A 15,245-nucleotide genomic window follows, 5' to 3' on the forward strand; every position below is an offset into this window, starting at 1 on the left:
TCAAGGATTTCCATACAAACAATATTTTTGGAGCGAGAATATAAAAAATGTCTGTTTAACAGCGTTTCCTCGTTGGTTTCACTTTTCAGATCAGAGAAAAAACATCGACTATGAAGAAAATCTGCTCTTTTGGCGAACAAAAGTTTGTGATACTCACACGTTTCCACAAAGTAACTCCACTGTAATGATCTCTGGAGCGTGAATTTAGTGCGCAGAAATAAAAGCTCCGTGCACCGCGGACCGGTGGCCTCAGTGTCACCAACACATGCTGCGTTCAGATGATAATACAGAAAAAAAGCTGCGAGAGATAAACTCTTAAAGTTCCAGCGCTTCTTTTCATAATTACTGTTTATGTTTACAGTGAAAACAAAGAATAAAAGTGTTCAAATGCTGCACAAATAAAGCAAAAAGATGATCAGAAAACGTGTGTGCAATTTAGGAAAATCCGGAATAATGAGTTTGTTTTGTGTAAATTATGAATCAAAATTAATATATATGTATGTATGTATGTATGTATGTATGTATGTATATACACACACACACACACACACACACACACACACACACACACACACACACACATGTATATATACATACATACATACATACATACACATACATATATACATATATATACATATATATATATATATATATATATACACACACACACACACACACACACACACACACACACACACACACACACACACACATATATATATATATATATATATATATGTGTGTGTGTGTGTGTGTGTGTGTGTACATACACACACACACACACTGATATATATATATATATATATATATATATATATATAAAGTGTAAACATACAGCATCAGATCAGATGGGAATAATTCCAAGTCGAAGTCGATGTCATGAAATAAAAGTCAAAATTGTGATGTAACATTTCTGAATTTTGAATAAAATAAGTGAAAATATCAAAATACTCTCGTGAATTCAGCTACTTTGGCACAAAGTTGACTGAACGCAACGTTTTTGATTTTGCAGTTCATAATTTTGAATTTTTATGTCACAGCTTTGAGTCTTTCATGGCTTTATTCTATACTTCTGTTTTCTTTATCTCGGGCATTAAACGCATCACTGGTTCTGCTCTGAAGAAGAGGAGGACCCTGAAGGCACCTCCGGTTGTGTCTGTGAACGGTCACGTGATTTTTTTTTCCGGTTCAAACCGACAGAAAGCGGCGGAGGGACGTGCTGCCGATCTGCGGGGAGACTCACAACCTTCTCCGGACACTCAGTGAGGCTTCCACACACTCGCAGCTCCAGACATTCACCCCCGGTATGTCCACTTTCTGTGTGCTGAGGACTCGCTGCTTCCTCCGGCAGGTGCTCCCCGGCCTGCCCGCCGCCATGCAGCGGCTCTACAGCCTGGACGTCTCCGCTCCGCTGCTGCGGACGCAGAGCTACGTGGACGGCCGCTGGGTCTCCGCAGCCTCGGTGTTCCCCGTCCTGGACCCGGCCACGGGGAAGGAGATAGCCCGGGTGACAGACTGTGGCCCCGCAGAGGCCAAGCAGGCGGTGGACGCTGCGTACAAGGCGTTTCATTCGTGGAAGCTGTACACCGCTAAGGTACGTCAACCGTACTCCATTCGAAAAATTGTCAATTTAATATAAATGTTGAACACCTGTAAATAAATCATAAAAAATGCACAACACAGGATATTTTCTCAACGGATAGGAGCCAGACTTTAATTCGGGTTGCTAATAAATCACCAAACAGCACAATTTTTAGTTAAAATCCGTTTAGTTTCACTTTAGTTTCTCATTGCCTGCCATCGACCTCGTCTTGGCCGTAAGATGCAGGAACCCTGACCAGTTGAAGGCAACTATGCGCGACTTGCAGTGTGTAAGAGTGCCATATATATGTCGAAGCGCAGAGAGTCTCTAAATGATACAGAAACTGTGCTGGCTGCGTTCATAGAGCATGAACTCCAGCCAGTAAACATGAGCGTGTTAACTTGAGAAATATTTGAATGGGGTTTCGCCTGTAAGCGTTCCCTCTGAACGACAGGTGCATCTGTGCAGCTCACAGGTCTGTCTGAACTGTGTTAATACAGAGCTCTATGAAGGCATGTGGATATCTGTCACTTACCATTCAGCTGGTTATTGTGATACTTTTGGTAAAAATCCTACCAAAGTAATTTGACACAGTGTAAAATCTTCAGTTATGTGGAAAAGTCCTTCATTTCTTGAGTATCAGCATGAGGAGATGACTCGTTATGCAGAATGGCCCATTTCAAGTGTAATTGTACAGTTATCTAAAATAATAAGTCATAATTTCATATTTTGTATGAATGACATGAATCTGTAAAGTAACTAAAGCTTTAGAATAAATGCAGTGCAGTCGTTTCTGTTTAAATCCACTTCTTGAGTGACTTTCCAGCAGAGATCCCCGACAAACACAAGTGGTTACAGTTCTTATCACACGGTTATTAAACCCCATCAGTCACTCGGGTTAATTTTTCCTTAAGAGCACAAAGACAAAGTCCAGCTTTTGTTTGGTTATTAACACTTCAAGTCCTTCTATGTAGCCTTTAAAATGAGAAACAGCCCTTTAATGAATGGTTCATAACACTCAGCTACGCAGCTATGAGGACATTCTCAACAAGGACTTTCTAGATATTACTCCGACTGCTGATAACTGCTTTTCTACAACACTGTAAAAGTCCAGTTGAACCTCCAGTTGTCTTGTTCACCAAACTCCATTCGGAAAACTCTGATTTAAATAGAGGTGTTGCACGTCCTTCAGGAAAGCACCAAAAGGACACAACACAAGGTGTTTTCTCAATTTATATGAACCAACCTTTAATTTGTCACCAGGCAACACTTAATTTTGTTTAAAATCCCAAGCCTCACTTTAATCTCCTGCCGATCCCGTTTGGCCATAAGGTGCACGACCTTGGACCAGTTCGAAGCGTAACTAAAGAAAAATACATAAAACTTAGTGCTAACCAGCCATGAATGTCAAAGAGAAGATCGTCTCTCTATGATTCTGGAAATGTGTCGTCTGTGTTCATGAAACATGAATGTTGATGCCAATTAACATGACCGCGTTAAACGGTGAAATATTTGAATGGAGTTTGGTGTGAAGGCACTCCCTCATCTCCTAACAGCAGGTGTATGTCTGCAGCTCATTAACAGCGTACCTGCTACGTTCTAATATTATAAAGCATTTATTAAATGTTTATATAGTATTTATAGATACTAAATATGGGGACTTGTTGCCATTTGGTTCCTTAAAGGATCAATATTTTCACACTCAACACTTGGGGCGTAAATGATACAAATCTAAATTTATGCTCTTAATGTTTTTTTTTTTTCTTCTTTGGTAAGTGACCTTGGTAGAAGCAGGGAAACGCCCTCCGACGTGCCCATTGTCAGGAATCACTGGACGACGTGGACGCACACACACCCGTTACGCTCGGCTTGTTCAGACCTAATCGAAGGCGGGAGGTCAGATCAGTGATTTATTAAGGATCACTCGACATGAGCAGAGCGTGATGTGTCGAGCGTTGGCTCACCTGAGACGACCTGTAAGAAAGGATGAGCTGGACACGGTCGGCCCAAACAACACCGGCGGGGATGGAGGGCACACTGTAATGTAGTTTTGAGCAGCTACGAGGACATTTTAAGTGTTTTTGTCAACAATTATAACTTCTGTGAAGACATTTATATTATCACAGCAGTTTTAATATATTGACAGCTGATAACAAGCTACCAGGTGGACTTCTACATTTCTACAACACTCTTAAAGTCCAGTTCAACTGAGCTGAAAGAGCAGCATTCTCCTGAACCAAACTCCATTCAGAAAACTGTCAATTAAAAAGACGTGTAAGCACATCCATGAGAAAAGCACCAGAAGCGCAGAACACGGGGGGTTTTCTCACCTGTTAGGAGCCGGACTTTAATTTGGCTGGTGTGTAATTCACCAGACAAAACTTTATTTATGTAAAATATTAGGCTTCATATTAGTCTCTTGCTGCTTATCCCCTTTTAGGCAGAAGATACATGAACTTACAAGCCCAACCAAAAAAAAAATATATATAAAACTTAAAAGTTGAGTGTTTGCCAGCCATAATTGTGAAAGAGCAGAGAGTCTCTCAGTGATTCTGGAAATGTGTTGCCTTCATAAAACATGAATGGTAGCCAATTAACATGACCGTTTTAAACGGTGAAATATTTGAATGGAGTTTGGTATGAAGACATTCCCTCATCGCTGAACAGCAGGTGTGTTTCTGCTGGCTAAGAGATCTTAATGGTATATAAAGATGAACGATGCTTCCTGTGATCTTACTTGTGGCTCCAGTGCTGCACACTCACAGATTAAAGTGATCTATCTAGTGATGAACGATGCTTCCTGTGCACAAATAAAGCCAAAATATCCCGGACACGGGCGCTGCCATCTTGCATTGGCGACGTCATTCTGAGCCAGAGGCCTGGCCCGATCGTACGGACTGGAGACACAAGATTATGTTGTTTTTGCATAATATAGGACCTTTTTAGACTTTTCCTTTGATTTAACTCCATTTTCATCTCCAAAGATTATTAAGTCAAACCTTAAATGACAAATGACCTACTGGACATTTTCCTGTGTGACCCTAAAGGACCCGTCTGTATTCAACTTGTTCACTTTTTAGACGTTTTCCACTCTGTGAAATATTAATCTGAGACCTCACTGCCACCGCGGAAACATAATCCATCACTGTTAATGTCAGCTTCTTCAAAACATTAACTTTGCAGATATTTGTTGTGTTTTTTTTTAATTCAAAGAAGATAAAGTCCAAACATTTGGTGTCCTGACTCTGACTGGTTCTCCTGCAGGAGAGGAGCGTCCTGCTGAGGAAGTGGTTCGACCTGCTGACGCTGCACAAAGAGGATCTGGCCAAACTGATCACGTTTGAGAGTGTGAGTGTCATGCAGATTAAAGGATGATTACAAACAAAACTGCTGATTCAGACACCATGTTGGAGCAGGAACACTGTGAATAATCCACAGAAAAACACCGGATCTACTTTCTACTGTAGAAGTAGTTCCAGTGAAGTCTGTGGATGATTTACAGGGACGGCGTGATGCTGCTGTTCAGTGTTTAAGGTTAACGTCGGTGTCCTGATCCTCTGATGTTGCAGGGTAAACCCTTGCGGGAGTCTCTCGGGGAGATCGCGTACTCTGCCTCCTTCCTGGAGTGGTTTTCGGAGGAGGCTCGGCGAGTGTACGGCGACGTCGTCCCGTCTCCCGCCAAAGACCGAAAGATCCTCCTCCTCAAGCAGCCTGTGGGCGTCGCCTCCATCATCACGCCGGTGAGCAGCTAATAAGAAGCTGTTCTGCAGTGTGGTTCAGTAAAAGTGTGTCTACGTGTTGTTGGGTGCTACCAGGTGGACTTCTACATTTCTACAACACTCTTAAAGTCCAGTTCAACTGAGCTGAAAGAGCAGCATTCTCCTGAACCAAACTCCATTCAGAAAACTGTCAATTAAAAAGACGTGTAAGCACATCCATGAGAAAAGCACCAGAAGCGCAGAACACGGGGGGTTTTCTCACCTGTTAGGAGCCGGACTTTAATTTGGCTGGTGTGTAATTCACCAGACAAAACTTTATTTATGTAAAATATTAGGCTTCATATTAGTCTCTTGCTGCTTATCCCCTTTTAGGCAGAAGATACATGAACTTACAAGCCCAACCAAAAAAATATATATATAAAACTTAAAAGTTGAGTGTTTGCCAGCCATAATTGTGAAAGAGCAGAGAGTCTCTCAGTGATTCTGGAAATGTGTTGCCTTCATAAAACATGAATGGTAGCCAATTAACATGACCGTTTTAAACGGTGAAATATTTGAATGGCGTTTGGTATGAAGACATTCCCTCATCGCTGAACAGCAGGTGTGTTTCTGCAGGCTAAGAGATCTTAATGGTATATAAAGATGAACGATGCTTCCTGTGATCTTACTTGTGGCTCCAGTGCTGCACACTCACAGATTAAAGTGATCTACTCCACGTTCTGCAGTGTGGTTCAGTTAAAGTGTGTCTACGTGTTGTTGGGAAATGAAGGTGACTGAGGCTTTGTTTTCAGACCAGACGCCCATAAAAACACAGACAGCAAATGTAAACCAAAACTAGGAGCTAAAAGAGGCTGAAAAGCTTGTTTTCATCAACATGAGCAGCACTTCTCATTGTGTTAGTTAAAAACTGCTGTCGTGTCGCTCCACAGTGGAACTTCCCCAGCGCCATGATCACCAGGAAGGTCGGAGCTGCTCTGGCTGCCGGCTGCACGGTGGTGGTGAAACCAGCAGAGGACACCCCGCTGTCGGCGCTCGCTCTGGCTGAGGTCTGCACCCTCAACGCCTGGATCCAGACCAGCAACCGTCTGCTTGCTCAGTTTTCAGGGGTTTTCTCTCTAAATGATGTTGTCTCACCGCCTGCCGTCTTGTTCTGCAGCTGGCGGAGCAGGCGGGGATCCCGGCCGGGGTCTTTAACGTGGTCCCTTGCTCCAGAGAGAAGACTCCGTCAGTCGGGGAGGTTCTCTGCACCGACCCCCTGGTGGCTAAAATCTCCTTCACCGGCTCCACCGCCACCGGCAAGGTCAGACCCCGTTAGTGCACCACTGTTTGTAGTCCAGGAAGATGATTCTGAAATGAACCATTCCTCATAAAGAGCACTTTATTTTACTGTTTTACTTTTGTACACATAATTGTAAAAGTCTGTAACATAATCCATCTGAACCAGATCTAAGTGTGTGACAGCATCATGGAAAGGATCCCTACAGAGAGAGACCTGGAAGATCCTTTTGGTTTAACCACAAACAGCACACACACCAGACTACATTCACTAAAACAGGGATTTTATCTGGTTGTTGCTGATTTGTTTGTGTTAATGTGTGACTTTGGTGTATTAACCCTTTAAAACCTGCGCCTCAAAATGCCCACCTGGACTTTTTTGCTTAGTTTGACTGGTTTTTCCAGAAAACTTGGAACTTTCAATCTCTGGCAGTTATTTATAGTTTACTGTGTGTTATAAGAGTGTAATAACAGTTTAAAATGAAGAAACACAGGAGTGAAATGACCATAATGATGCCATCTTGGCTGTAAATAGATAGATAGATATTGTTTATTGATCCTCAGTGGGGAAAGTTTGCTGTTACAGCAGCTCAAGGGGAAACAGACAAAAGCACACAGTTACAGAAATAGAAATAAAGTGAAACGTCTCAGCTTTCACAAACCGTGACGTGATTACGGTAAAATCCAAAAGGCACAAACGTGTTTCTGATGACAGAATTAAAGGGTTAGTTTGGATCCAGGATAATATTTGTGTGACACACAATAACACAAACAAACAAACTGACAAAGGCAGCAGTGAACCAGTAGTTGGCCTTTAACCAGCGTGTCTCCTCTCAGGTGCTGCTCAAAATGGCCGCTGACACCGTGAAGAAGGCGTCCATGGAGCTAGGCGGCCACGCCCCCTTCATCGTGTTCGACAGTGCGGATGTGGACAAGGCGGTGGACGGAGCTATGGCCTCCAAGTTCAGGAACTCTGGACAGGTGAGATGAGTGAAGCTCCCGGAGAGTTGCTGGTCTGCTGCTGAACTACAAACTAAGGAACTAAGTGATGGAGGCAGCAGACCAGCAGCTCTGTGAGGTCAAATCAGGAGGTTGTTATATCTTCTGTATCTTTAAACTGGGGATCTATATACTCATTTATTATTTATTTATTATCTGGGTTTGAAATGTTTAGCGGGTACAAAAAGTTTTACATTTGGTCCAGGGGATAGAGCTGAAACAAGGGCTGCAACTGCACCTGATCACAGTAGGTCCACTAAAAGAGCTTGTTTGATCCACTGACAGGCTCAGAGTGTTATTCTAAGTGTGTGACAGCATCATGGAAAGGATCCCTACAGAGAGAGACCTGGAAGATCCTTTTGGTTTAACCACAAACAGCACACACACCAGACTACATTCACTAAAACAGGGATTTTAGAGAACAGGACACAGGAGCTGCTGCTCTGCTGCTGCCTCCATCAGGTAGTTTGTTTTAGTGTGACTTTGTGTTATTGTGTCATCATTGGATTCAAATAACACTTAAAAACTCCAAACAAACAAAATGGAGGCAGCAGCAGAGCAGCAGCTCCTGTGTCCTGTTCTCTAAAATCCCTGTTTTAGTGAATGTAGTCTGGTGTGTGTGCTGTTTGTGGTTAAACCAAAAGGATCTTCCAGGTCTCTCTCTGTAGGGATCCTTTCCATGATGCTGTCACACACTTAGAATAACACTCTGAGCCTGTCAGTGGATCAAACAAGCTCTTTTAGTGGACCTACTGTGATCAGGTGCAGTTGTCCCAAAGGATCACGTTGCAGCCATTGCAGCCCGTTTGGTGTCTGCTGGCTGAGGTGATCTACTGGACCAGTTCCAACACTTTTACTACCTACCAGTCATTTAAAACCCAGAATATTCAAAAAATGGGGTCCAGGTGGTAAAATTCTCCTCTCCTCCTTCCTGTAGACGTGTGTGTGTTCGAACCGCTTCCTGGTGCAGAGCGGCATCCACGACCGCTTCATGGAGAAGCTCCGCCAAGCGATGGATGCTGAGCTGCGTCTGGGTCACGGCTCGGACCCCGACACCACCCAGGGCCCACTCATCAACACCAGAGCTGCAGAGAAGGTAAACACCGAAGTATTATCTGTATCGGCCCTTAAACTGAACAAGCCCCTGTTCTTTAAAGAGACACATGTAGAAAGAGGAGGGGGCCAGAGAAAAGAAATGTTTACTACATCTACTAAAGTCGTCCTTTCCTCGTCAGAATTGTTCTGATTTGATCAAGTAGCGCTCTCACAAATCAGGTTTGGTATCAGCCGTAAGACCTAAAAACTGTGGCCGTGTGTCTCCCAGGTGGCCCACCAGGTATCGGACGCCGTGTCCAGGGGGGCGAAGGTGCTGAAGGGCGGGAAGCGCCTGGAGGGGTCCTTCATGGAGCCCACGCTGCTGGCCGACGTCACCACAGAGATGCTCTGCATGAAGGAGGAAACCTTCGGCCCGCTGGTGCCCGTCGTCAGGTGTGTGCACCTGAACCAGGACTCCTCAATGTCCTGATCATTGTCTGATCAACAGTCCACCCTAGAATCATGTCTCAGATGTAAGGGCTGATCTACAGCGAGAAAACAGGCTCAACAACAGCTTTATTGATTTTAAAAATGACTTTCTTGTTTGCGTTATCAGAACTGCGTTGCACCCGAAGCAACAATCTGCTGCACAGAAATATAGGACCATGTAATCAATGACACACACACACACACATATATATATATATATATACACACACTATATACCCGTTTGACAAAGAGCCACGTGATTCTGATGACGGAGGGCAGGAAGTGAAAAACAGCACAGATTGATTGATTTGATCTGATAAATATAAATAAGTACACAGATGTGCTGACAGTGCTGAAGGTCATCAGGATATTCCACCCTTTACTGTGTACACATGAGCTTTTAGAGGAAGAAAACATTACATCCTGAGCCTGAAACGCTGGTTGTGTTCAGGAGGAGACGTCTGTCGACCAACCACAGCTCTTGTTTGTGATCCTCAGGTTTGACACAGAGGAAGAGGCTCTGGCCATCGCTAACGCTTCCAATGTCGGGCTGGCAGGTGAGTGCACCCGTCTGAGCTCCCAAAGTCCAAGAACCTCTGGAGGTTTAGTATGTTGGATGGTAGATTGGTAGATCCAGGAGCATCTTTAAAGAGAAATTAGTGACAAAGAAACACACAAGACCTTTAACCAGCAGATTACTGTGTGAACTCCATGACACACCACATTTAAAGGACAACATGGTATTTTAAAACCCAGGCGGTATTATTACATACTTTGGGTTTGAAATGACTGGTAGGTAGTAAAAGTGTTGGAACTGGTCCAGTAGATCACCTCAGCCAGCAGCCACCAAACGGGCTGCAATGGCTGCAACGTGATCCTTTGGGACAACTGCACCTGATCACAGTAGGTCCACTAAAAGAGCTTGTTTGATCCACTGACAGGCTCAGAGTGTTATTCTAAGTGTGTGACAGCATCATGGAAAGGATCCCTACAGAGAGAGACCTGGAAGATCCTTTTGGTTTAACCACAAACAGCACACACACCAGACTACATTCACTAAAACAGGGATTTTAGAGAACAGGACACAGGAGCTGCTGCTCTGCTGCTGCCTCCATCAGTTAGTTTGTGTTATTGTGTGGGACACTAATATTTTGTTGGATCTGAACGAACCCTTTAAAACACCAAATACACACAATAGCACAAACCAATTGAGGCAGCAGTAAACCAGCAACTACCATGTAGAATCCCTGTTTTAGTGAATGTAGTCTGGTGTGTGTGCCGTTTGTGGTTAAACCAAAAGGATCTTCCAGGTCTCTCTCTGTAGGGATCCTTTCCAGAATGCTGTCACACACTTTGATCTGGTGCAATTGCCCCAAATGATTATGTTTCAGACACTGTAGCTCATTTGCTGCCTGATCTCGAGCTGATCTACTGGACCAGTTCCAAACGTTTTTGTATGCAGTAGTCTCGGATCAGCCAGGCCATTTAACAGATATTTTGTTTGTTGATGGGAACATTTTATCAAAGCATGTTGGTTTTAGTGAAGTCTTGTGGATCTTCACCAGTCTCCAGGAGCTACTGAATCTTAGTAACTTCCCATTCATGCACTTTAAAGATGAGGTTTACAAGACTGAGGACTAGTGGGCTGAATTTGAGCCTCCTCTTGTTGTTCCTGGTGCTGATAAGGTGTGGCTGCACATTAACCTGTTTCTGACCAACAAAACATTTTTTAGTGTACACTATATTTAGAATATTTCCACTGCTTCTACATTGCTGTTAGACAAGGCCTCTCCACTGGGGAACTGACGCTCTTGCTGTTGCTCTGTTTCTGTCGTCAGGTTACTTCTACTCGCAGGATGTGAGTCAGGTCTGGCGGGTGGCGGAGGCGTTGGAGGTGGGGATAGTTGGAGTCAACGAAGGCCTCCTGTCCACCCCAGAGGCCACGTTTGGCGGCGTCAAACAGTCCGGTTTGGGCCGGGAGGGATCCAAATACGGCATCGACGAGTACCTGGAAATCAAGTACATGTGTCTCGGAGGCCTGAAACCCTGAAAGGGGACGAAGCGGCGCTGCCTTCCAGTGGAACTACACTCATAGATGTAGTAATCATCAAAGGAGGTTATACCTGCAGAGCCCACAGCCAACACAGAATAATAATTACCCTTTAATTTACAGTTGGCGTTGAAAACACCCGTGAACTGCCCTTAAAAATACCTTAAATCTAAACCGACTATTGTGAGTTAGTTAGAGGTAATGAAAGAAACTAGTCCAGTAACTTCTCACCAGTTCTAAAATGTTTTTTTATTCTGATCAGTGAAAGCAGTTAATTTCTCCTGATGCCGTCAAGAAGAATCTGTCCGTGTTTAGAATGAGACAAGACTCTTTCAGGCAATAATTACCTCATGACATCACTTATAAACACCTGAGGAGGGAAGTACTCTCTTCTGATTGGCCAGAGGGAGGGTGTTAGAACCAGCATGGCCACGCTGCACCAATCAGAATAAAGATTAAACTGTTGCTACGTCTGTCAATCTTTCCAGTCCAGCTTTACCGTCAACACTCTTTGGTTAAAGACATAAGCGGGAAAAAATCAGCTTTTCGTTTTCAACCAGCTACTTAAGCTAGCTTGCTAGCTAGCTAATTAACCTTAGCTTTATAAATCGAGCACTCTGTCCAGTTTATTGTTTCCTGCTGACTTGTATGAAAAGACAGAAGTCTGTAAAAGGCTTTAGAAATAGGCATTTAATGGCTTCACCATGCTAACTCATCACCGGCTGTTGTTAGAAGGAATGAGACTAAAGCTAACATGTTCCAGGTAAAGAGTCTGTTCAGGACCACAGAGGTTAGAGTTATGCTTTATTGATCACATTTTCAAACAATATTTCGACTTTTACAAGAGAAAAGAGTCATCTTGGGTAAACCAGGACAGACATGCTAATGTTAGCTTACAGTATCGTGCAGGACCGGCTCCCACACAGTGGATGCTCCAGGCCAGAACGGGCATTTTCTAACCTGTAACGCAGCAAAACAATGTCGTTTGCTAATAAATATCCTCGACAGTAACACAAGGTCACTGCTGCACGGTGAAAAGCTACTTAGCTAACCATGTTAGCGTTAGCAGCTGACATTAGAGCAGGTAACACACTGGCTGTTCCATTCCTTACATCTTAGACCTCATGTGACGACTCCTTAGATACAGAGGTTGTAAGTAACGGTTGCTAAGCTGTGATTGGATAGTAGAATGCTTGCAGACATGTGACACCAAGATGGAGGACAGGAAATGAAAAGATGGAGGAAATCCCGTCCCCTGCCAGTTTTGTGCTCTGACGATGGAGGTTAAGTGAAGGAGGTCTGTCTGGTGGTAGCTACCACTAAAGCAAAGAAAAAACCACAACGGTAACAGTGAGCTACATAAACAAAACCCAAGTCACGTTGTCACGTTTACAAAGCTGGAAGCTTTTTGTCCTCGATTTAGCTCCTCATTTCTCCGTTTGATCGATTCGAGCAACCGTAAGCGACACAAACTGTAGTTACTGATGCATTGTGGGAGCGCTTCTATCGTAGAAAATCACTTCCTGCCCTCCATCTGCCGCTGTTGCCACAGCAACGCGGTGACGTGACATCATATACAAATCAACCACTGCTGCGTCAACCGACATTCTAGAATGTCGGGGGGGGGGGGGCATTCCATTCCGTTCCAGCTGTGAAAATATTGAACCTCTAGCCAATCAGAATCCAGTGATGTCATCCCGAGGTTTAGAATCCTCACGGTCTCAAGCTTCACTTGTGCGACTCGTGCCGTGTCATAGATATGATGTGGATGCAGCATTATCCCTTTTTTGAACCCCCCCCCCCCCCACGGTAACAATTCACACAAGTGAACTTTTGTCCAGTAGCACAAAGACTTTTGTTTTAACGTGGAAGAGAAGCTGCACGGCGGCGGTAGAAGAAGGGAGATTTACTGTGACACGATAAATGGAAATGTACAAAACATTTTAGTAGATTTTTGTAAAATCGTCGTTAGTCGTAGTAAACCTGTCAGTGTGAAAACTATTTTTTTTAATGATTCAAATACTTATACATGCTGACATGTGAGCAAGTAGGGACACGTGTTCATATTGGGGCTAAACATAATTTTCAGCATCACACCTTGACGTCTGTATGGAACATTAGCATAACAGTATTTTACAGCCACTTCAGTAAGAGAGGTCAGGATCCCTGAAACACGTTAATGCTGAACACACGGCCTGGTGTTGAACATGCATGCACTTTTCTTCTTTAGAGGAAATAAATGTCAGCATATTTCTGTTTGGAGATAAAGGAATTAATCCCATTAAAAGATGTAATTGATTACTGTAGTAATGTTAGAAAGACCTTGTTACTATGTAGAGTCATGTTGGTTTCTTATCTGAGAGTCTGCTACCTGATTCTGGTCGCCAATGTCATAAGTGCCAAGTAACTTCTTGTTTTTTTAACAGTGATGAACAGCAGACTGTTTTTGAGTCATTTAGGTTCACTAAAGAGTAACGACCGCTGAAAATCGTGTCTTTGCTGACCCCCAGTGCTTTAACTTGTCACCTGGTTGCGGTGATGTACAGGTGTACTCTGGTACCCTGTGACATCACTGGTGACTGTAGTTATACATTTACACCTTTCAGCCAGGTGTTAAATTACTCTTCAAGTGGTCCGGCCTTGAGCAGGTGAGAAGCACAAACTACAGCCTGATCGGTGGCGTCGGGCTTTCTTCTTCTTCTTCTTCGTCTTCTTCTTTGGTACGTTAGCTTGATTTGATTGTTTAAAGCTGGTCTTTATCACAAAGATGTCTTAAAGCACAGATCTCGTCATTTGGAGATAAAAACCAACATTTAGAGATTCCTAAATTATAATCTTGTGATGAGAAGTACGGATGTCGTCGTAGGGAGATAAAGATGTCTTTAATTCATAGATATAGACTTTGTCATTATCTTAGAATTATGGAACATGCGTCTTGATCAGATATATTTTAAACCAGCTTTATAAAACTGACAAAATGTGCTTATGTCAAATCAAATCAAGCTATTTCTGCAGAAGGCTAATCAACTAAAATCTGATAAATTTGAGGTGAAGATGTGAGTTCAAACAGGAGTTGATGAGTTCTGACAGTTTCTCTCTTTTGAGTTTGATAAGATATCGTTTATTGATCCCTCAGTGGGGAAAGTTTGCTGTTACAGCAGCTCAAGGGGACAAAGCACACAGTTAAAGAAATGGAAAATTAAATAGACATAATATATACTGTACATCAGATTTAGTTTCTAATATGAAGTGAAATTGGTCTTAATTGTACGTAGTTAATGTAAAAAAGATCGACATTTTGTATTTCTGGTTGAAGATATTAATGAAAAATTAAAGAGGAAATTGTAATATTACATCTTGTAATGAGTCTTTCATTCATCGTGTTCATGGTTCAAAGTTATAATTTTGTTCATATAAGAACTTGTTTTATTGAAAATATCATCGCCTGGGAATGAAGGAGCTCATTTGTTACTAAACACTGAACGAGCCCACGTGACTTAAATACAGACATAGAAAACTTTCAAACTATTCCAAAAAACAACAACAAGATTGGACGCCATTCACATTTCAACAAGTCCACAAGTATCTGATTTACATGGTCACCAGTCCATTTTAATGAGCTCCACTGCTAACTAAAGAAGACACAACAACAACGTGTTCATGAGGCTTGTTTCTGTTTTCATTCTGCGAGGCTAGCTAAGCTAAGCTAACGTGTCCTGGACCGGATGACATAAAGAGGCTAAGTCCTTCCTCTTCCGGTGGACCAACACGGGATCTGATTCCAAACTGAAGTTGTGAAGTTGTCAACCATTTAGTTTTGTGTGAAACCACTCGGTGAGCTACGTCCTCTCCATTTGAATGATGTGGACTGTCAGACAGATGTGGAGTTGTAAGATGAATGTTTTCTCTTTCAGCGGGCTAGGCTAGCAGTTTCCTTATGCTAAGCTAAGCTAAACACATTGCAGACTACCAATGACTTCCTTTAATCAAAGTGAAATTAACAAGTTTCTTTTCATATTTAACAAGCATGTTTCAGTAGAAGTCAAGCTACAAGAACTGAATAGTCAAACTAACTGTTGAAGTCTGAGATGAT

The 15,245-nt window shown here is 42.9% G+C and overlaps 1 protein-coding gene across 2 annotated transcripts; it reads left to right on the forward strand.

The window, feature by feature from the left end:
• The first annotated feature begins 1,202 nt into the window (after positions 1-1,202).
• On the forward strand, positions 1,203-14,505 carry aldh5a1 (aldehyde dehydrogenase 5 family, member A1 (succinate-semialdehyde dehydrogenase)). Of its 2 annotated transcripts, XM_070836041.1 has the most exons (11): positions 1,203-1,265; positions 1,355-1,597; positions 4,850-4,933; positions 5,155-5,325; positions 6,234-6,350; positions 6,461-6,604; positions 7,417-7,560; positions 8,516-8,674; positions 8,903-9,066; positions 9,601-9,659; positions 10,941-14,505. In XM_070836041.1, exons 2-11 carry the CDS (start codon positions 1,379-1,381, stop codon positions 11,150-11,152), a joined length of 1,473 nt encoding a protein of 490 aa, XP_070692142.1. In that variant the 5' UTR covers positions 1,203-1,265; positions 1,355-1,378; the 3' UTR covers positions 11,153-14,505. The 2 variants fall into 2 exon arrangements, with proteins under 2 accessions (XP_070692142.1, XP_070692141.1); XM_070836040.1 differs by lacking the exon at positions 1,203-1,265 and having other exon boundaries at positions 1,276-1,597.
• Positions 14,506-15,245: the final 740 nt, after the last annotated feature.

This window comes from Pempheris klunzingeri, chromosome 8 (assembly GCF_042242105.1).
Source record: "Pempheris klunzingeri isolate RE-2024b chromosome 8, fPemKlu1.hap1, whole genome shotgun sequence".
Lineage (NCBI taxonomy): Eukaryota > Metazoa > Chordata > Actinopteri > Acropomatiformes > Pempheridae > Pempheris > Pempheris klunzingeri.